The sequence below is a fragment of the Nipponia nippon genome, unplaced genomic scaffold (genome assembly GCF_047370975.1).
Source record: "Nipponia nippon isolate SJK-2023a ecotype South Korea unplaced genomic scaffold, ASM4737097v1 scaffold_7, whole genome shotgun sequence".
Lineage (NCBI taxonomy): Eukaryota > Metazoa > Chordata > Aves > Pelecaniformes > Threskiornithidae > Nipponia > Nipponia nippon.
The window spans coordinates 32,138,883-32,160,669 of record NW_028262391.1 but is presented as its reverse complement, the minus strand read 5'-3'; the positions used below and the strand labels follow the sequence as shown (position 1 = coordinate 32,160,669).

General features: G+C 39.8%; 1 protein-coding gene across 12 annotated transcripts in view; it reads left to right on the top strand.

Annotated features, from left to right (window-relative positions):
* CNOT1 (CCR4-NOT transcription complex subunit 1) overlaps positions 1-21,787 on the top strand; it is a 60,408-nt gene that overhangs the window by 4,419 nt on the left and 34,202 nt on the right. For all 12 annotated transcript variants that reach the window (XM_087739153.1, XM_087739152.1, XM_087739154.1 and 9 more), the window contains 15 exons: positions 2,179-2,456; positions 6,685-6,792; positions 7,510-7,608; positions 8,154-8,222; positions 8,323-8,377; positions 8,816-9,019; positions 10,429-10,597; positions 12,360-12,486; positions 12,787-12,897; positions 14,078-14,248; positions 14,803-14,930; positions 15,948-16,188; positions 17,752-17,871; positions 18,981-19,103; positions 19,334-19,485. In XM_087739153.1, the coding sequence (XP_087595279.1) occupies positions 2,355-2,456; positions 6,685-6,792; positions 7,510-7,608; positions 8,154-8,222; positions 8,323-8,377; positions 8,816-9,019; positions 10,429-10,597; positions 12,360-12,486; positions 12,787-12,897; positions 14,078-14,248; positions 14,803-14,930; positions 15,948-16,188; positions 17,752-17,871; positions 18,981-19,103; positions 19,334-19,485 (1,979 nt within the window). In that variant the 5' untranslated portion in view covers positions 2,179-2,354. The remainder of the gene's footprint in view (positions 1-2,178; positions 2,457-6,684; positions 6,793-7,509; positions 7,609-8,153; positions 8,223-8,322; positions 8,378-8,815; positions 9,020-10,428; positions 10,598-12,359; positions 12,487-12,786; positions 12,898-14,077; positions 14,249-14,802; positions 14,931-15,947; positions 16,189-17,751; positions 17,872-18,980; positions 19,104-19,333; positions 19,486-21,787) is intronic.

The window sequence follows — 21,787 nt, the reverse complement described above, 5'->3', positions numbered from 1 at the left end:
TTATACCTGGTCAGTAAGACTGTCTTGGAAAGTGTGTACTTGCCATGCCTAGTGACACTTTCTCACTTTCTGGATTATTCCAAAAGAGGAATAGAGTTATTTAAAAAAAAAAAAAATCAGGTACTGTGCTACTGAAAAATCTTTAACTTTTGTGCCTATTCCTCTTCCTACAAAGCTGTTTCACAGTCAGCGGGCTTTCAAACCTGTAAATAAAGGTAATGAATTATAGCTTGTCAGATGTACAAAAAAGAAAAATTGGAAGTTTTCTGTAATTCTTCTTGCTGCAGTTTTAAACATGCTCTGAAATTCCTTCATAGCACAACTGCCTTGTCATTGAAGAATGTTTTCAATATTTCCACTTGAAAATTTCCTTTTCACAAGATGCAAGGTTTTTTTTTTTTTGTTTAAGTAGGATCTTGCATAGCTTCTAGAAGTACACAGGGTTTTCTGTGGCATAACGAAAGTCTGGAAGTCGGTTGATGATTTGACTTTCCTTACAAATAGTTTACCCACGTTTTTATTTAATGTAATAAACTTTTCCCAAAGAGCAGAATGACCTTCATCCCTTGTGATAGGATTTGTTGCTCCTGATGCTTTTGGTGGCTGTAGAGAACGAAGAGGAGAGTAAGTTTCCCTCCAGATGTTGCATGTAAACTTGCTGGTCCTTCCAAGAGGTGTCTTGCTGCCTCTATGGCTGAGGTTATCACCTGTGTAGATTCTTTCCTGTATGGTGGGAGAAAACGTTTTAAAGTGTAGGCAGATGTTAAATAAGCTGTAGTTCTAAGTGTGAGTGAAAATCTTTGTATAAAGGGAGAGGGGGAAAGATTTTTCTAGTTCTACCCAGCACAGCCTTTTCAGCTTGCCTCTGTACTGTTCCCGTTTAATTCTTGCAGAAGGATGGCCAGTGTGTCAAGCCATGCTGCTGCAGGGGTTGCTTTCTGAACTGATTTGCCCTAGGCCTCATGAGTGCCAAGTTAACATATCACCTGTGCGATCCATCTCAATGATGAGGCAGAAATCCTGTACTGGTGGTTTTGGCCATATATCTGAGACAGTAAAGCAGTAGTTTTTATTCTGAAAAAGGCATCTTCAGACTCTTGGCACGAAGCCTAGTGACCTTTGTGTTTTGATCAAGTAGAGCTTCAAAACAGTGACTCTCCAGCTTGATTCCACCTCTGATAAATTACAGTGCTGCTTCTGGGAGCAGCTTATGGCTTCCTTTGAGACTCCTCAGACTGTTGGTTATGCAGGACTTGCTTTGGGATGCAATTTTGTCACATTGGCAATCTGTAATTTAACAGATGAGGTGTCAAGTGCCAAGTTTTGTGTTGTCATAGAAATTTATTAAGCTGGCAAGCTCTGCTGTTGTAGCTCACTGGAAAGCTGTTTTAGTATAAGCCAAATGTTAGGGTTAGTTTATTGCAGTTCTTTGTGTGTGTTGCTCATTCACAATTGCTTGTTTTGGTGTGTACGATTGGGTGCAATACTACTTTGATGGTAGTGAGGCAAAATATTGCGGAGATGGTTAAAAAGCACAATTTTTTGTATAAACTTGTGATTGATGCTTTGAGTGATTCTGACCTCTGATTGTTGCTGTGTGGTATCTAATTCATTATGCATCTCGTTTTCTTCTTTTCTTACAGTGCTGAAAGGGTAGTCATTCTTCTGACTGAGCTGTTTGGTAGCTCTTTCAGACTGGCAAAATGCAGAAATGAATAAATGTGGTCAGGTAGTGTGAAAGCAACTAAGCTTGTGTTGTGAAAACTTAATAGTACTTCTTCCTTGTGGACATAGTTGTGTTAAATGGTTTATGCAAGTTAAGCTGTCAAACATGTCTGTATTATCAATTTCTTTGTTGAACTTTATTTTTCTTGTTTGCCCATCTAGCTTGTAGCAAAAATATAAAAGAAAAAGCTCCAAGGCATAATGGTGAATTCTTTTAGGATTTAACTTTCTACCCTGTAGTGTTCCGGTGGAAGCAGAAAATACAGAGAAACCACTAACCACTTTTAACACCATACAAACAGCTTAAAGATATATTTTTTTTAAAATTTAAAAAAACCCAACCTAAAAAGCTTATTTTAAATTGATGGGTTCCATAACAAGATAATAGCAGTGCCTAGAACGTAGCTCTGAAGTTGCTACAGAACTTAAATCTAATGCAATATTGTCTTTCAGGTGCCATGTTTCAGAACAGAGGAAGACAACTGAGAAAGAAGAGCTGAAGAAAGTAACACAGAACCAAATACAGGCTAATTGGGGGAAAAAAAAATTAACCTGTCTCTGAGGTGACTAAAGGGGAATAATGGTGATTTTGCGCCGGGCTCGGCCGCCTGCTTCCGCCCCAACCAGCAATGAATCTTGACTCGCTCTCGCTGGCCTTGTCTCAAATCAGCTACCTGGTGGACAATTTAACCAAGAAAAACTACCGAGCCAGCCAGCAGGAAATACAGCATGTAAGTAAACTAATGATGCTACAAAAGAAATTTTGGAAAGAAAAAACGGGAGTGTCAAATGGAGTTTCTCTTCCCATTTGAATTGTACTCCACAGTGCTCTCGTGTGCGTCACTGTGTACTGTTTCTGTGGTGGTGAGAATTGCAGCTTGCATCTCTGATGTTCCTATTGGTTTCATCTGTCAGGTCATGGAATACAGCAGCTCAGAGCTGAGACCAGTATTAACTTTGTAGTGGAATATTAGGATTAACTGCTGCTCTTGGAGTGTGGTATGCAAAGCTTTCCTAACTCCTTCAGGTTAAGTCTTTCAACTTTTGGAAATTCCATAGGACATTATTGGTTGGGGGAGGGAGGAGAACATAGACATTTACTGTTCAGAGTTGTTGCACTGAAAGCATGAGTACATGGTTACTTATATCTGAATGCTGTCACTTACCTTGGATGGAAGGTTTTTGCTGCTCTTTTGATGAAGTACAGCTTGGTGGTGAAGCCAGGCTGACTTTCTTGGGTTTTCAGAAGGCAGGCAGAGTAACTGTGGTCTGAAACCCAAATATCTAAGATCTGGGCAAGAATTCTAGTTTAACTGACCCTTTTAAAAATAGCTCTGACTAGCAGGATGGACTGCATTATCCACAGAGGAGTGCTTAGGAAGAAGTGAATGCTACTGAGCCAGTTTTAGAAACTGGTTTAGTTCAGTTCCCAGCAGACAGCTGGGACAGTTAACTTTTTTTCTTACACTAGTGCAGTTCTGCAGTGATTTCAATCAGATTAGGAGGCCAGAGGGCTTAAGCACAGTGAGTTTCTGGTAACAGCTGACTTCTTTACTTATCTTGAGATGAGAGGGGGTGATTTCATCAGTATTCACTGCTTAAAATGATCTTGTAAACCATGGAGATGGAATACATCTCTTGTAACTTTACAAAAGTTCCCATGTTTTTTGCAAGTTCAGTAGTTGCAGGGGCCTCATCCGAGATCGTGCTGTCCTTTCAATCAGTATTGGTTTCAACAGATGATTTTTGCAGCAAGGTGTGACTGAGGCATGACTTGCAGATCTGTCATGAACACTTACGTAAAGGATAATAAGCGTTTCTTTGATTTTTGGAGAAGATATGGTTGATCTGCCACTCAGTTGGAATATAGATCTCAAAAGCGGGGACAGATTGTTCCTTACCCTTCACAGCAGGCCTCTTAGACTCACTGTGTTGAGAGACTGGAAACTGGTCTGTGGAAGTGGCTGTTTTGTGTATGTTTGCTTATAAGACAGATCTAGGATTTCAAGTCTGAATTCCTAAAATCTCCATGTTCCCTTGCCTCTTTTTTTTTTTTAAACTTCCTGATATTACTTTACTTTGTGATTGCTAGTACAATTTTTCCTTAGATAGCTGAAGAGATTATATGTGCATGCTCTAACTTTGTCTCACAATGTGCTTCTTGGTGTAAATTTTTGGCATAATGCATTCAATTTTACAAAGCTTATATCTAAGCATACGGAGTATGTGGAAAACCATACTTGGAGTTGTTCTTGTCACAACTGACCAAAATGATACTCGCATTTAGATATATCACTCAGAAGCATAACGGTGGCAAAGCTTGAGGAACTAATTTCTGCTTAAACATACTTTCAGTAGTCATTTATCATAGGTGATGCTTTAAGACTGCTTTGAAAAATAGAATGGATATTAAAAAAAAACCACCAATGTTTTATGCATTTGTCAGAGAGACAAATTCTAAAGAATGGCTTCCTCTGAAATGAGTTTTTGTGGTCTCCCTTTCCTGAATTAGTAGTAAAGAGAGCCTGGTTGGGGAGGAGGGAAGGGCTTTGTGGACAGATTCATCTAAGAAAGCAAAACTTTCCGAATCTAGAAAAGCTGAGTTATTTTTTGATCTAACCCTGTGTTTGCCTAAACAAAATCCAACTTGTCTCTGTATGATAACTGCAAATATGGGTGGGTCAAACTTTATCCTGCATCACAGACTGGTTGAGGTTGGAAGGGACCTCTGGAGGGCATCTGGTCCAACCTCCTGCTCAGAGTCACCTGGAGCTGGTTACCCAGGAATATGTCCAGACAGCTTTGGAGTACCTCCGTGGATGGAGACTCCACAACCTGTCTGGGCAGCCTGTGCCAGTGCTTGGTCACCCTCATGGTTAAAAAAAAAGTCAGTCTTTACAGACTGTTTTATAATTGGGTACACTGTCTTGTGAATGTGTATGAAGGCTGCCAATATGAAGGTTTCTTTCAGCTCTTTCTACAGGAAAACTGGCAGTTCTCATTCCCTGTTTCCTGGAAAAGCTTTTATGTGAATGTAGTTAGAGCTGAACAATGCTGCACTGAACTTCTATCCTTCTCTTCCCCTCCTCCCCATATGTTAAATTTTTAAATTATTAACCTCGTGAAGTTACTTTTATGCAAGGAAGCAATCTAATTCTGATGCAGAGAGGTTGTATTGATGGTTTAGTATGTACAGTTTTCTTCTGTATCCATCTGCTTTGATGAATTCATCTTGGTCACAGCACCAGATAGCTCCCTAGGAGTTTGATCCAGCTTCATTCCAGTTTTGTTATCACATCTAAATCTACATATTTAATTGGGATTGCCTAAATGAATTGCCTGTTTTGCGAAGCCCGAGCTAACTAGTGGAACTTGCTGTCAATTCAGTTTTGTTACCTTTTGCACCAATCTGAGCATCTTGCTACCTAATCATGGGGGGTGGCTGCCTTCAAAGACAGCGCTGTCAACATAACTGAAGTGGGCTATTTACTCTGGACTGACATCTCATAAGCGCATATACTCTAGCCTCTGGTCAAGAAGCAGAGCTATATTGGACTTGGATGTTTCTTTCCAGCTAGAACAAAACTTGGCAGCCACTGGAATAAGCAGGCTGTGAGGGAAAGGGAAGCATAGTGTCAGATAATGGTAGAAGAATTGAGATGAGAACAATCAGAAACAGCAGAGCTGGAGCAGACACAGCCTAAAGCAATGCTGTTTGTCTTTTTGCACAAAGAAGCTACCGGCAAACAAGGATATTTATGACTGGGTGAAGCTGTGGGATGGTGGAGCCAGTTGGAGCATGGGCAGAGCTGCTGGTTTGCACTGGCACACATTGTGTCTGTCCTGCAGCTAGAAAGGGTGAAACAATGGCAAATTTTTTGCCAATAGATGAAGGTTGGATTTGATGTTAGCTGCTACTATTTGGACAAAAGAAGCAAGCTAGTGGTAATTAAGTGACTTCAAACTTCTGCCAGGATGAATTTCATTAAAACCAAGTAATGCTGTCCAGTTAGATGAGGTTCAAAGAAATGAATAAACACTGAAACAACTTGAAGGTACTTCAAACAACAAGCTGATGAGCTGGTCTGTAGCCAGGAGCTAAAATTAAGGTAAATGATGGGGGATACTAACAAAAATGTAATAGTGTTGTTAAGATTTAGTAATGAGTGATAGGTGTTGCAAATTAACAAATGCAGATCATCTACTTATGACTGAGGTACAGAATTCAGTTGAATGAGCTCTAATGACAGGGGAAAGACTTGGTAAAAGGTCTCAGCTGCAGGTGTTCAGCATGTGGTATTTGATTTTAAAGCTTGCTAATGAGCAAGTTTGAGATGAACTTGTTTCTTTAGATGGCAGGAAACACTTCTTGTATAGTATTGCCTTTATGTCTTAAAAGACTGTGGAGTAATGGCAGCCAAGTCAGTCATGACCAGGAGACAACATAGAAGCTGCCTGCAAGATCAGTGGAGATGCTGTATGGTTGCTTATCTCTGGGATAAATGCCTGCTACATAGGCATAGCACAGAGGTGCACGCTGTCCCAAGGCTGTACTCTTGTGGAGTTAAGTACCATAGCTGTGGGAAGAAATGGGGAAAAGTGAGGCCATGACACTGTGGATTTTGGGTTACTTTGGCAGAGAAGCTTGAAATCATCCTTTAGGTGACTTGAAAACCCATTTTTACTTAGCTTTTTAAGAATACTACCCATTAAATGCATGGCTTCCGTGTCAATGACTTGTGTCTAGATTCTTTGTCTCTTAGTTTATACTTTTCATTTGCAGATAGGGTTCATGACTTTGTTTCTACATTACTGATTAAAAAGGAACATTCTTAGCAGTTTTGTTGAAACTGTAGATGACTTAACCGCTAGAAGTACTGCTGTATCCACAGTACTAGACCCAGATTTTGCTCTGTAATGACTGTTTGCTACCAAGTTGGTTTCTGGATTTTTTTTCAGATTGTGAATAGGCACGGTCCCGAGGCAGACAGGCATTTACTACGCTGTCTATTCTCGCACGTGGATTTCAGTGGCGATGGTAAAAGCAGTGGCAAAGATTTCCATCAGGTAAAGTTTGCACTGAGGCATCTGCTTATTAGTTTTGGTTGTTAAAAATCTGCAATAGGATTTGATCCATTCTAAGCACAAAGGCAGGTTAGAGGTAGTAGCTTCAAGCAAACTTTTCTGGTATACAGCCTTTCAATTGCAAGCACTTTTTGCCAGTCCTCAAGTCAGAAGACAGCAAATTGTTGATATCTGACTCTTAACGGTCCCTTGATCTGGAAAAACAGATAGCTTCAGTACAGTTGCTCTTTCTGCCACATGCAGTGCTCTATTTCATAGAATCATAGAATTTGAAAGCCTTTTGTCTTTTAAAACTTAACCCAAATCCACTAACTGGCACTTCTGGTGCTGGCTATGTCTGTTCTCGGGAGTGTTTTCATCCTTAAGCAAGGCATCCTTTGCCGCAGACTCTAGCTCATAAACAGCAATCAAATATTCTTAAATTGTCTATTGCAATGTGTGAGGATGCTTACAGAAAATGAAATGCTGCACACATGATGGGGAATGTTTGATTGCTTTCTCAGTCTTAAAAACCAAACTAAACCTAAAGAAAACTTGAATGAAAAGAAGCTAGTTAATGTAAGTGCCCAAATTTTTATTAACAAGACTTAAGCACCTTATCTTTGTTTAGTTTTACTGCACACAGTGAGCAGTAGAAGTTTTGTTTTATTGTCCTGTTACAAAAAAATACGAGTGTTCAAGTTATCTTGGTCTTTTCAGACTCAATTTCTGATCCAGGAGTGTGCGTCGCTGATTACAAAACCAAACTTCATCTCGACGCTGTCCTACGCCATTGACAATCCATTGCACTATCAGAAGGTTTGTATGCTTCTTGAAGGGGATCCTCTCATCAAACTGCAGTGAACTGGTCTGTAGGAAACCAGCTGGTTTTCTCTTGTCTTTTTTCTGGTTTTTTTTTTTTTATGGCTAAGATTTGTTGTACTAAAGTCTTCAAACATGGAGCTTGCCCAGAAGTTGGGGATTTTTTGTTAAACTGAGCAAGTTATTCAATCACTCAGAATGATTGCAAACTAATTTTAAAGCTTAATCTAATGTTAGTACTTTATGGCTTGTTTGTGGCAGCCAGAACCAAAATAAATCATCAGCATTCCTGTTTCTTTCAATATGGAAGCCATGATGCGGGTTTAATAGTGAGAGTGGGATATGTGGAAGAAACTTTTAGTTTAGATGTATCCAAAAATAGTTCCAAAGATGCTTTGTTTAGCCATATAAGCTTTGTGTTAACCTACAGCAGAATAGTTACTAATATTCCAGACCTGCAAATGGACTCTAGATAGCCTGCCACGTTACAAATGAGACTAATCATATAATAACTTACATTTAACTCTTCTTGCCTGTTTCAGAGTCTAAAGCCTTCACCCCATTTATTTGCCCAATTGAGTAAAGTCATCAAATTAAGTAAAGTTCAAGAGGTAGGTGAATATTTAGTTAAAAAATATTTTAATGTTTTTTTGACTAAGCTTGTTAGAAAGGATGATGTCCCCTTACTATGATCTTTGTTCTTGTTTGTAGGTGATTTTTGGTCTCGCTTTACTGAACTCTTTCAGCTCAGATCTACGAGGTTTTGGTAAGTGAAGCTTCCAAAGTACTGCAGCAGGGACACTGTTTTTCTTTTTAAGCAGTGGGCTTTCTAGATGGATGGATGTGTGCCTGTGTGACCTGAGTAATGCAAGACCTTGCAATCAGTAGCGCTGTTGAAGTCTAACACTATTTTGAGAGGGGCAATAGATAGCACAGTCATCTTGTCTTACATGAAGTTGGGGGTCCCTTCCAGGAATGACTTGCTAGATAATGAATCAAATTGAGGTACTGTGGTATCTTGCCTTTTAGTTGTTCGTTAATATTTGAGTTCTGGGGTATGGATTATGAGACTTTTATTTAAATCTGAACTGTTGTGGCTTGTGGTAAACAAACTCAGATTAAGAGAACAAGACCTAGCTAAAAAAAGTCTTCATATTAAAGAGAAATTTCAGGTTTTGACTCTAGCCTCTTTTGTTTTCAAAAGCTGCCCAGTTTATCAAACAGAAACTCCCGGATCTTTTGCGCTCTTACATTGACGCGGACGTCAGTGGAAATCAAGAAGGTGGCTTCCAAGATATTGCAATAGAGGTCCTGCACCTTCTCCTCTCCCATCTCCTTTTTGGGCAGAAGGGAGCCTTTGGGGTAGGACAGGAACAGATTGACGCTTTCCTTAAAACATTACGTAGAGGTAAGTGTGGTGATGTTCTGGAAGCCTGACTAAATGCAAACTTTGAAATGGATTTTTGTAACTTACTGTCAGTGCAGACTGCTGCTGAAATGGTGGGGAGCTTGGTGAGGTAGAACTCAGTAAATTTTTGTAACTCTAAACTGACAAAAATACCACTCTTCTGGCATTGGGCCATAATGTACTGTTTTTCTTTCAAAGAGCAGCAATGTGGCCTCAGTTGGGGTTTTTTCTAATTGTGATAAATAAGCATTAAGTAAGGGGTATTCAAGTCTGTGTTTGCTTGCTTGTGTGGGATGGTATTTGTGGATTTAACTAAAGCAACTCAGTGCACTGCAGTTGAAAAACTTGAACTCCTTACAGTGTAAGGAACATACGTTGCCATTTCAGATAGGTGGATCTTAAGCACTGGGTTGCTTTTATATATATATATTGGGTGCAGGTCTATGAGGAAACACTAAAACTCTAGTTCATTTTCTGGAAGCTACCATGGTTCTTGTATGATGGCAGGGGATGTTATCATTAGGCTGTGAACTGTTAGTCTCTTCCTTTCTGAAACAACAATGTTTGCTGTAAACCCATCAGAATAAGGAGGATTTGGACTCAAAGCTAACTGAATTTAACTCAGCCCACTCCTTGGTTCTGCACAGACCTAGAGGAAGGCACCCTTTATAGAAGAGCAAAATGTTTGTTTTATTTAAGTGTAACTTCTTATTTCATGCTTCCTTTAATGAAGATAAGTGTATTAGCTTCTGCAATTCCTCTCGCTTTGCTGTGGGAAATGGGGCATTCTTCTCTGAATGGCCTCAAAGGGTATGGAGGCATTATGCATCATGTTAAAGATAATGCTGTCTCGGGAAGGCCCATCCCTAAGGTGTCTTTGCTGCTTTCCACTGTGAGCAAAATGCCCACCAACACATCTGATCCTCTCATTACTGTGTGTCCCTTAAACTTTGCTTCCCTGGAAGGAAGCATGCTCTCTTTCCATGCCCAAGTGCCTGGTTTAGATTTGCTAGACTTCTTAGGCTCAATAGCAGCTCCTTTGTTTCCTAATACTTCCTGATTTGGAGGAGAGGCTTTTGCTTTACTGCTGTATTGTTTCCTGCTCTGTGCTTTTTTTGGATGACTGCTGTTAGTGACAATCTAGTTCTAAACTTACCACCAGCGCAGCTGCTAGCCCTTTGGGCAGCTGCAGTGAACCTGTATGAACCTGGACTATTCTACATTCTTGTTCTCTAGGAATATCCAAGTGCCAGTAGAGAACTGGGAGGTAGGAATGCTGCGTAACTGCCCCCTTGATTTCTGCAGCAGCAGGGAAGCTCTAGCACAGCAGTCAAGTTACTTTGAATAGTCACTTGCATGCAACTGGTGTTCTGTGGTTTCTGACACTTTTTTGTTACTCTTGCCTTTAGATTTTCCCCAGGAGCGTTGCCCTGTGGTGCTTGCACCACTTCTATACCCTGAAAAACGGGACATTCTAATGGACAGGATCCTGCCTGATTCTGGAGGGATAGCCAAAACCATGATGGAGAGTTCTCTGGCAGATTTCATGCAAGAAGTTGGCTATGGCTTTTGTACAAGGTTTGTAGGAAAATGTAATTTTCAAGCATCTTGGGTGGCGGTGGTTTTCTTTCTTGTTTTTTTGAGGCAAAAGGAGCACTTAAAATACTAAAATAACTAGAACCTCATTAAGTATTATGAGGTCATTTGTTTTGATTCCTGTTTTATATTTTGCTTCTAATGCGTATAGCATGTCTGTTGAGATTGGGTAGGATTTTGTGATGGTAAGAAGTGCTAGGTAAAGGTATTCAAATCCCTTGTGAGGGTTTTATAAGAATTTGACCATCACCCTTTTTGTAAGTAAACCCAAAGTGGCTACGTAGGCATAAATTCTATCTGTCTTAAACTTGCCCTGGGTTTGTGTGTGTGTTCGTAGACATGCATTACCCACCTCTTCAGTAGTGTTCTGTATTCTTGCTCTCTGTTCCCAGCCTGAAATGTTAGATGGGCAGCTCTGTTGACTTGCAGGAGCTCTGTGGAAGGGGCTGTCATCCATAGAGCTGTGTGGGTTTGCAGGAGTGGTGTGAGCAGGACTAAGATCTTTGCTTATCGTGCCTAGCACAAGTACTGCCTTACGTGGGCTGTTTGTTTATAGACATGTGTGAATTGGAATAGTTACTAGAAAAGTGGAAGGAGAAGAAGCTGTCTATTGAAGAGTAAATTTGAATATATTAAAGGTTTATTTCCTGCTGTATATCTGCTATCTGCACAAACACAGCTCAATTTTTGAATGTGGTTTTTAAGGATTTAGGGTAGTGATCTAATGCTGGTAGTGATAACAGGAGCCTGCAAGTGTGTGGCTGGTTTTGAAGGGGGCCTTAGTCTTAGCCCTCAGTAGGAACCTAATGTGTTTGGTTTTTTTTTTTCCCAAGGAAGAGTCACTTACAAAGCATAAGCTAAGAGAAGTAAATGATTCTGTATTTTGAAAGAAAGACTATTGATTACTTTGGGGAGGTGATCAAATCTCAAAGATACTAACATAAGTTTCTGTTTAAATAGTGAAGTAAGGAAACACAATGTAAATGTGTTGGAAGATACTGAAAATCATTTCCTTTGCTAACGTATGCCTGTTAATAAGCATTTTTTTGATCTACAGTGATGCTGTGTAAATCTTGTTGGCCCAACTGTGAAGTGTTCCCAAAGTGAAACAAAAATTGAAAAAAAAGCCTTCAGTTCTAAAATTTGAACTTAAGCATCTGCTCATTGTTTGTTCTTTTGGCTCCTTGAAGGTTTTTGCTAGTGACCTCTGAGCAGAAATGCCATCGCTTGCATCAGGCTAAAAGGCATACCTTCACAGCTTACCTTTTGAACACTGCATGTCATTTTGAAACGTGCATTCTCAGAGCCTTTATTTAACTTTTAGCTAGCAGAAAACTTCAGCCTTTGAAGCTCTGTCACAGGTCAATACATGGAAGTGCTCTTAACAGAAAACCCTGTGCTTTCACTTTGACAGAGCATATGCTGTGAAACATCCCTCACTGTCACTTAAGTAAACCTAGCTTTGAACTGAATACATGGCACAGTATGTTTCATGGAAATAATTGCAAGGACTTTCTACTGAATTTCTTTTCTTGCTTGTCCTGGAATTTTGTTATGTTGGATCATTTGACTAACATAACTGAAGTTGAGTGAATGGTCATATTTTACAGTCTGCAGTTAGTTTCTCCCAACAATCTGTGTGCTGTCCCAACTGTATTCACAGGTCTTGTTTTGGTCTGTCTTAAGTTGTGCCACAGTGAAACCTGCTTTCGTGTTAAGATATCTCTGTTTTATTGCATCTTAGTGTTGAAGAATGTCGCAACATAATCATGCAGTTTGGTGTTCGGGAAGTCACGGCTGCCCAGGTTGCCAGGGTTTTGGGGATGATGGCTCGAACTCATTCAGGGTTGACGGATGGTATTCCATTACAAGTGAGTGGCCTACTGGGGTGGGGATTGTATGTATTTTAATCAGCAGAAAATGAGAAGTTAAAATGCTAGCCTCTAGTAATTTAAGAATTGCTTTTATTATTCAACACTTGTACTTCTAACTGTTCTGCTGTAAATGTCTATAATGTATTCTTTAATGAAAGATTCTCAGAAGTGTGCAACTGGTGTCATTACTGGTCTGAACTTCTGCTTACCTTCATAGTGCAGGGAGTTCTGTAGCTAGTGGCTTTTCAGACTGCTTTATTTTGAACTAGTATTTGATTGAGTGTATTTAACTTGCAGTCTATTTCGGCTCCTGGCAGTGGGATTTGGAGTGACGGGAAAGATAAAAGTGATGGAGCACAAGCCCATACCTGGAATGTGGAGGTCTTAATTGATGTTCTTAAAGAGCTGGTAAGTTTTGTGAGCATCTTGGTCTTTTGTGCACAATATCTGAAAGAAGGTCATGTCTCAGTGTGAATATAAAGCTTTTTAAGCTCCTAGCAGCCTGAATGGCTTTGAATCTTATTAATGTAATTGCACTGCTGTACTTAAATGATTGGTGTTTTTTTCTTCGTGAACAAGAATATTTTGAGGAGTTGTGGGAAATAAAAGCTGCCTGAATTGCTAACTTGGGTGCAACTTGAGATTTATTCCACACTGCTCCCACATACTCCAGCATGTGTTCTCTGAGGGTTTTTGTGTTTGAACTTATTTCTGACAGTGGAAAGTTTTGTGCTTCAGGCACCTTGTTTAGAAAAGCTTCTCACTGTAGGCATTAGTGATGAAAATGAAACAAAATATTTTTGTAGCTACTCATTCCAAAACTCTAAATGCTTCTTGTGTATGATGACGCTTCAGAAATAAGAAAACTTTTCCACCACTTTATAAGCACCAATTCTTGTAATTAACTCAGTGTAACATGAGTACCATTTCCTTTGCCTGCCTTTATATTGGGTGATTTTTTTTTCCTGTATGTTCCCTCTAATCTATACAGGAGTCACTGTTCCATTTTTCTAAACCTTGGAATTAGCTTTGTCTTTGGTGCTCACCTATTTCTGAAATGAATGGTCTGCCTTCCACAACAGCCATAGTTCCCTCCAAGCTCCCTCATCCTTATGGTTTCACACTATGGCTGAAAATCTAATAGGTGCTTTGCAAGTACTTGCAGCATACATTCTTCAAAAGGAAAAGCAAGTTCTTCTTGCCAGCGGGTCAGACCCTTCTGCCTTTTATTGGAGGGCATATGGAAGCCTACAAAAAGAATGAGTTAGCATGCTAAGAAAGCAGCTATGTGTTTGCGTGTGTTTTTGGGTTTTTTTTTGAAGACTTGTTAATGAAACATTTGGAAGAATAGACAGCTACTGCCTGTAGTACTGGGGCAAGTGCGGTCTCACAGGCTAGTTTCAAACATTAACTTATATCAAGTTCTCACAGCTCTCCAAATCTTGGTTTTTAAAACAAAAACCATGCCTTCAACTAAAAGTCAGGTGGATGTTAAGCTGGATAAAACACTGATGAAGAGTGCTTCTTACAACACAGTACTGAAGATTGTAATGTTCAAGGCTGACTACTCTTGTTTTTCTGGTTGCAGAATCCTAGCCTGGACTTCAAAGTAGTAACCTATGAATTGGACCATCCAGGATTTCAGATTCGTGACAGCAAGGGCCTGCATATTGTAGTGTTTGGCATCCAGAGAGGGCTGGGCATCGAAGTTTTTCCAGTTAATGCCATATACAGACCTTGGAAGCACGCGGAGGGCCAGGTAGGTTTACCAACGTTTCTGCTGTATCTGTACAACACTTGAGAAGTTCCTGGATTTCTTGAATGGCAAATGTGGATTGGTAATGTGAATTTTTAGACAAGCCACATTTGAAAACTTGGCCTGTAAGGCATAGGCCTCAGGTATGTTACTGAAGTACAGTCTGGTAATTGAACAGTGTCTGCATTGTTTGGGAGATGGTCACTTGCTATACATGTGTGACAACACCTTTGGTTTTAGCAGAGTTCTGATGTGTAATGCAGCTGAGTGTGGAACTGTTGCTGCATGGCTGTGCTTTGAGGTTTTTACCTGGTTACACGAAAAGGCTACAGCTTTGTGCAAACAAGTACCCTCAGCACACCTGTATCTGCCACTTTCAGAAATCCTGGGAGGAGAAGTGTGAGGTTCAGTCTTATGTGAAAAGCGTTGATGATAAATCTTGGCTCATCTCTACTGCTTTGTTGGTTTGCATTGTTCTCAGAAATGTGGCAGTTGATAAAGTGGAAGGAACCTGAAACTCTAAATATCTAAACTATTTTTGATGTCTTTTATTCCAGCTCTCCTTCATTCAACATTCCCTCATAAACCCTGACATCTTCTGTTTTGCTGACTACCCTTGTCATACTGTTGCCACAGACATCCTGAAAGCACCACCAGAGGATGACAATCGAGAAATTGCTACATGGTAAACCTGCTCTCAACTGCTTTTTTTACCTAGATTTAGAGTGAGGTTACTTGTCTGGTCAAATGTGGCTTTATTTTCATGCAACCAGATTTATTTGTAGCTGTGTGTACATCCCAATAGATCAGCCATTAGTATTTGTTCCATGTTTGGTTGGTGAAAGTTCTCATATCAGAACTTCCTATGTAATTCCATAATATCTGAAAATGTACTGCCAGTTCTTGCTTTTATTGGAGTCTTCTGGTTGTCTGGAGAATTTCTGCTGATGTATTTTGGCAGATACTGTGAGCTGAGAGGAGGGGATAGAGGAGGTATGAACTTAAATCTGTCTTTCCCAGGATGACATTAGAGAAACTTGCTCTACTTATATGAAAAGTCCTGGGATTTAAATAGTAAATTCATAGCGCTATTCCTGAGTTACTGCATAAAGCTGACTAGTGTGACTTTCTGAGCTGACCTTTACACCCCTTCTTTTGATATACCTGTGTAGCTGATTTCAGTGAAGGTATTTGCTTCTATTTCCATTGTATGGCCCAAAATGGGGAATTGGAGGATGGGGAATATGGCTAAACTGGGGAAGGTGGCAATGATTACTTGTCTGTAAAGCAGACAAAACAAGTAGAATATCTTCACTAAGTTTCACAGACAGGGACTCGGAGGTGTTTAAAAAAGTATATTCCATTTCTGGAAGTATGTTTCAAGTTAAATTATCCAAGTGAATTTTTTCAACATCAGCTTCCAATTCTCCCTCTTACCTAACAGAATCAGAAGCTCTTAAGCTCTTTAATTGGTTTGTTAAAAAAAAAGGGGGGGGGGGAGGGAGGGAGTTGTTTTTCATGGTTAATAATGGTCTTGTAGGCTTAATTGTGTGTGATAAGAGCTGCAATATGAGGTTGTTTGCAGTGGGCATTGCTTTATATCGTCTTACAGTTGTTGCTACAAAATGCTTGAATCCAGGACCCTGTAAGCTAACTACTTTGTAACTTTTGGGGGGGTATCTATTTGTTTTTCTTCTGTTAGGAAGAGCCTGGATTTGATTGAATCTCTGTTACGATTGGCAGAAGTGGGACAGTATGAGCAGGTTAAGCAGCTCTTCAGTTTTCCTATCAAGCATTGCCCAGATATGTTGGTATTGGCCTTATTGCAGATCAACACGTCCTGGCATACCTTGCGCCATGAACTCATCTCCACACTCATGCCAATTTTCCTTGGCAACCATCCCAACTCTGCCATCATTTTGCACTATGCATGGCATGGACAGGTAAGTATTTTCACTGGAGTGTGCCTGTAGTCCGTTCATGTAACGGAAAGCTTGTTAAATGAGTTGAACAGTTAGAACAGCAATGCTTGTATTGGTTTATGAACTGGGTAATTTAAAATTCAAGAGGTCAATTATCAGTGGTTTATGCAAAGTAATACAAGTTGTCTCCTCCCTGTCTTGAAGCAAACTGTTTTGATTTGATTTTCTTTGGGGAAATATATTCAGAACAAAGAAATCATGTCCACTGAGAAAATATTCTTGGAAAAGTAGAGAGACCAAAGTTAAGTTTGACTTTTTTTTTTAACTCTTCAGTTAACCAAAGTTGACCAAAGTTTGATTTTTAAAAAAACAAAAGAACACCAAAAACCTTACAACAGCAACAACCCCCCCACCAAACGCTCAGCCTCACACATTGAAAGTGTAGAAACTTGAAGCAGTAAGAGGTAGGGAGGTTTAAACCAAAATAATCTCCATTCTACTTGCTAAAAGATGGAGGCTATTCTAGGTATAAAGAAACTACTTATACTGTAAGTTTTAAGGGTCTAGGATGTTTTCTGAAAGCTTAGGACTGAATGCTGACCTCTTTCAAGGAGAGCTTCTATGTAGAGACAGGGTAACTGTGTATGCAAATCCCATGCTTTTAAGGGGCAAACAAATAGGCTTTTATGGATTTGCCTTTTGGTATGGCCTTCATCATTGTGTCCACTGGTAGCTAAACAAATAGGAGCCATGAGAAAAACCTTAAGGCAGAGGAAGCCTCTGGGGTGGGAGGGAACCTGCATTAGGAAACATCTTGCCCTGTTCAAGTAAAGTAGAGTTAATGATAAGAAGCTTGACCTCTGAGGTCTTGGTCCACATTCACTGCAAAATTATGGCTATTTGCTAGCTGAAGTGCTGTGAATGTTTTATTTTTCTTGATAAGTCTTTAAATTGAAGAATGGGGGGTAGCATAGAAGTGATGTGCTTTTTGCGTAAGGCTTTGAAATGGCAGAATATGCAATTTTTCCGCAGGGTAGGCTTCAGAATAAAGTTCAAAATGATGGCTGCTGTGTGACATAGTGCCATTCCACAACTTGAGGATGTTTCACTGCCCCAGATGAGGGAACCCTTAAGCACAAAACTCTTGCTGCCGTCAAAATCTTAGTTGTGTAGTAGTTTAAGATTGCCCCTGTGTAAGCAAAGAGCTAGATACTGTGTTTTCCATGTTAAGGCGTGATGTTGCAATTCTCACTTCAGGACATCATGTCAGGCATAATGTTTTATAAATGATTTGCATATTCCGAAAGCAATTTCTCTACAATGGAGAGGAATTAGACCTGTACAGTGGTGGGAAGGAGATGGGGATATACATACTTAGCATTCATGGTCATGTTACATCCTTTAGTTGTAGCTCCTGGATAGTTCATTATTGCACAAAAAGAGCCCAACTCAGAAGCTAAGTTCTGAAGCTAAAGAGCAAATATGTTTGCATGTTAAGCTTTAGAGGTAGAATATCCTAGTAGTTCATGTAGTTGATCCTTTTCCTAGAGGCATGAAGTACAGTCCTAATTTAATTCTCCTTAGGGTCAGTCTCCTTCGATTCGTCAGCTTATCATGCATGCAATGGCAGAATGGTACATGAGAGGGGAGCAGTATGACCAGGCAAAATTGTCACGTATTCTTGATGTGGCGCAAGACTTGAAGGTGAGTTTTGCAAAACACTGCCATTATTTTCTGTCTGGTGTCTTATGCAGACTTGCTCATCTTTTAACAAAGCCTAAGCTTAACTTAGATGTGACTAATTTAGTAAGGATTACTTTGTTTAAGCATGTCTGAGTTCAGTTGTTGCTGCTGTACCTCATCTTAAAAAAAAAAAAGAAAAACCAACCAAAAAAAACCCAAACAAAACCAAAACCCAGCCTATGTTTCTGTAGCTTTAAGTGTTCTTCAGCTGAGTTGTGGTATCTGACTACAGATGCTTTCTAGCCTGCCTAGTTGTGAACCCAAGACATTTTACTTGGTGTTTGCAGTAGAGTTAGTTATCATGACTTAGCTGAAAAGTAACTTGGGAAGCAGTGTAATAGAACTGCTTGCTATGTGAACGTACTGTAAATGCAGAAAGAGCTTTGACTGTTTTAACCTTGAATACCATTGAAATGGGAATGTAGAAAATATCCTTCAGATATTTGTGTGAAGGTGGCACTGCTAAGCTTAATGGAATGGAGATTTCCTAAGAATACTACTTTTCAGTTGTTTACACATTCAGAAGAGAGACTGGAAGTTGTGACTGACTTCTTTGAGGCCTTTATGGCTTCCTAAAGGTATATGCAAAATAATTGCGTGTCTCAAAGTGCAAGAGCACCAGCTGCTGCCTGAAGTCAGTTTTGTAGCAGTTACTGTGTTCAAAGATGAACATTTTGAGCAGATATATTCAAAGTGGCTCTGAAAGGGTGGTGGTCTGTTTGCAGGGAGATGCTAGACTCTTCTGATTAATTCTGTTGTAATATCACCTTGGTAGCTCTCAGCCACTTGCTGGTGGATTTTCATATAGAGGAATTTAAAACTGTCAGCACAAGGTCGCTTCAAAGAAGGTAGGGTCATGATTTCAAACGAGAGCTCTTGCTTATTTGTCTCATGAGTGAGCTATAAGTAAGTGAAGCTGATAGTACCAGTCTTTTTGTTGACAAAGAAAGCATAGCAGCATGTGATCGCAAGACTTCTTTGCTAAAAAGTATATGGGGATTAGAAAGAAAAGAAAGGAGAAAGGGTATCCTTGTGTCTTCACTAGTAGTCTTCTGATTTTTTTTCTTTAGGCCTTGTCAATGCTGCTAAATGGTACTCCATTTGCCTTTGTTATTGACCTTGCTGCACTTGCCTCTCGACGGGAATACCTCAAACTTGACAAATGGCTCACAGATAAAATTCGGGAGCATGGGGTAAAGCAGGATTTTTCTTTTTATTTCTGCACTCTATCAGTGACTAACTTAAGTCACTTTAACAATTTTATAAGTAGCTTTAAAGTTGTGGAAAGTGTCCATGGTCTGATAGTTCAACGTTTTCACTGAACTATAATAGCTTAGTGCAATTCTTTCCACGGTGCAATTGCCAAGTTTGAAATAGGGGCTTGGATGCAGTTTGGGAGATTAAGATAACATTTTTTCCTCAGGAGCCCTTCATCCAGGCCTGTATGACTTTCTTAAAGAGAAGATGTCCATCTATCCTGGGTGGCCTTGCTCCAGAAAAAGATCAGCCCAAAAGTGCTCAGCTTCCTCCAGAAACCTTGGCGACTATGTTGGCATGTCTGCAAGCTTGTGCTGGGTAAGGATTGTATTGCTTACATTGAATGTTTAATCTGTTTGCAGCTTGTTTGCTGGCACATGGTCACAGCTGATTTGGAATTTCACACGGAGAATGGTGTTAATGAGTGTATATAAGCTTTCAGGGATAGATTCAGTAGTATGTTTAATTTTCCACTGAAACTTCAGTTGTAGGCTAGGTCACAAGAGCTTGAAAGAGTGTTCTTGTCTTTATACTCCAACAGATGAGGTGATCTTGGTAACTGGGGGATGACTGGTTAGTCAGATCCTGGGTTGTTAATGGCTAGATACAGGGCTGTAATTTGGACAAAAAGGAATACAGGCCATAACTACAGAATGGGACAGCATCTTGGAAAACAGTGACTGCATAAAGGATTTTGTGATTGCATGAAGCAAATGGCTCTGTGTGTGGTTACTACCCTAGCAGAAAAGGCTAATGCAGTCCTTGTGTGTAGGAGACGTGGTAAGTGGTGATGGTCATGTAATTGAGACTGAAACTAGATGTGTAGCTTCTGTTGTCTTTGAGACAGTCTCAAAGTAGTCAAAGGAAGAAAAATCTAAGATCTTTTTGCAGATCAGATTGTTTAGCTGAAGTCCAGAAGAAAAAAGTGTGGGTCCTAGAGAGCTGTTGTATCTGCTAGAGGGAGGGGTAGACTACAGAAAGGCTAATGGAAACTGAAATTGGACAAATCAGTTTTTAAATACTGTGTTCACATTTAGTAAAAATGACTTGTAAAATATTTGTGATGTCACTTCTTAATGCTGTCAGATCAAGATGGTATTTAACTGCAGCAATATTTCAAAGATAACTGCATGTAGCATAGTGTGACATATGAGCCAGAGAGGCTGAAAGCTGGAGATGGTGCTAGTTTTGGTGTTAAATTTTGACACCAAAAGAGGATGGCATGTCCGAATGCATGTTACCTGATCTAAGGCTTATATTGTCACTTGGCTTAGCCAGTGTTGTTTTGAAACATAGAAGAAACATCTTTAAAGGTACCCAGGATGATTCCTGGCTCTCATGTAGATGCTAGGAAATGAGTATCAACACAGAATTGTCACGATGGGTATTTGAACTGGAAGGCTACCTGTAAGGGTACCTCTGAGGTACCTGTAAGATTTTTAGGAGAAAGAATTCTCCTGATTTCTACTGGTACCTGTGCAATTAAACTTCAAAATGCTGTTGAAATATTGTTTCTGAAATATAATGGTCTAGTACACCTCTTGCACTTCAAGTTGAAAAATAACAGCCATCTTTTCAGTCCATCTTCTGAGGCTATAGTTCACAAATTAACTTACACTTATTATTTTCCATGCTACCGTGTCCAGATTTCAGAGATTTAATAGTTAACTATAGGCTTGACTTGCATCTAATGTTACTGTGTTCTGAATCTCAATGTGTTACCAAGTTTTATTTATTCAATTAATTCCAAAAGCCACTAGTTCTCTACTAGCACAATTCTCTCAGCTTTTGGTTTCTTTTTATAGCTACTTGTATTCCCTTTTGTGCAAGAATGTGACCTACTTGCAGTCATTTTCCATTAGTTATTCTCTTTGAGCTTTAAAAAGAAAATGCTTGGATTTCTTTCATGAAGGAATCGCTTTGATTAGCTTAGGTTTCAGTCACGAATGGAAGCAGGCGTTGTAAAGAGTAGAAGAATAAAATTGCTGTAAATATTAAATACGTCTGGGAGGGTAGTTCCACTTCACTAGCTGAAGTCTACCATCTCCTAAATCTGTTGATTTAGGAGCCTGCTCTTTAATTAGGCTGTAGCTATTTCTTGTCCTGTTTTGTGTCCAGGGAGACACTTTTCTTAGCCAGCAGGACCGTGCATGTTCTGAGACTCTTTATTTTTGGTGCAACTTGTTTATCGCTGGTGAGCACTGTAGTTGTGGCATCATGTAGCAGTGAGGCTTCAAAAAGAGATAAGTGTTCCTTTTATTACTGAGTGTTTTAAAAATTAAGTCAGGGTGATTGCAGGCACCACAGGCTGACCAAGCATGTGATTTGTTAACAAACTGCTTATGAGGAGTCCTCCCCTCAAGGAGCTGCAGTGAGTTGAGAGGGGCAGCAGTGCCTCTTCCATGCAGTTTCGTCCAGCACAGTCCATGTGTGTCAGCATGGGGAGCGGTCATTCCTTCTCAGTCCCTACCTTAAGAAGAGAGGAGGCTTCTGGCTACCTGTTCCTAGGGGAATTAAGAGCCCTTTCCTTGCTTTGTAAAAATGGGTTTAAAAAAAAGGCAAGAGAGGTGAACTTGTTATTCTAGCAAGCTGAAGCGTCTCTTAAGCTGACAGTTTTGTT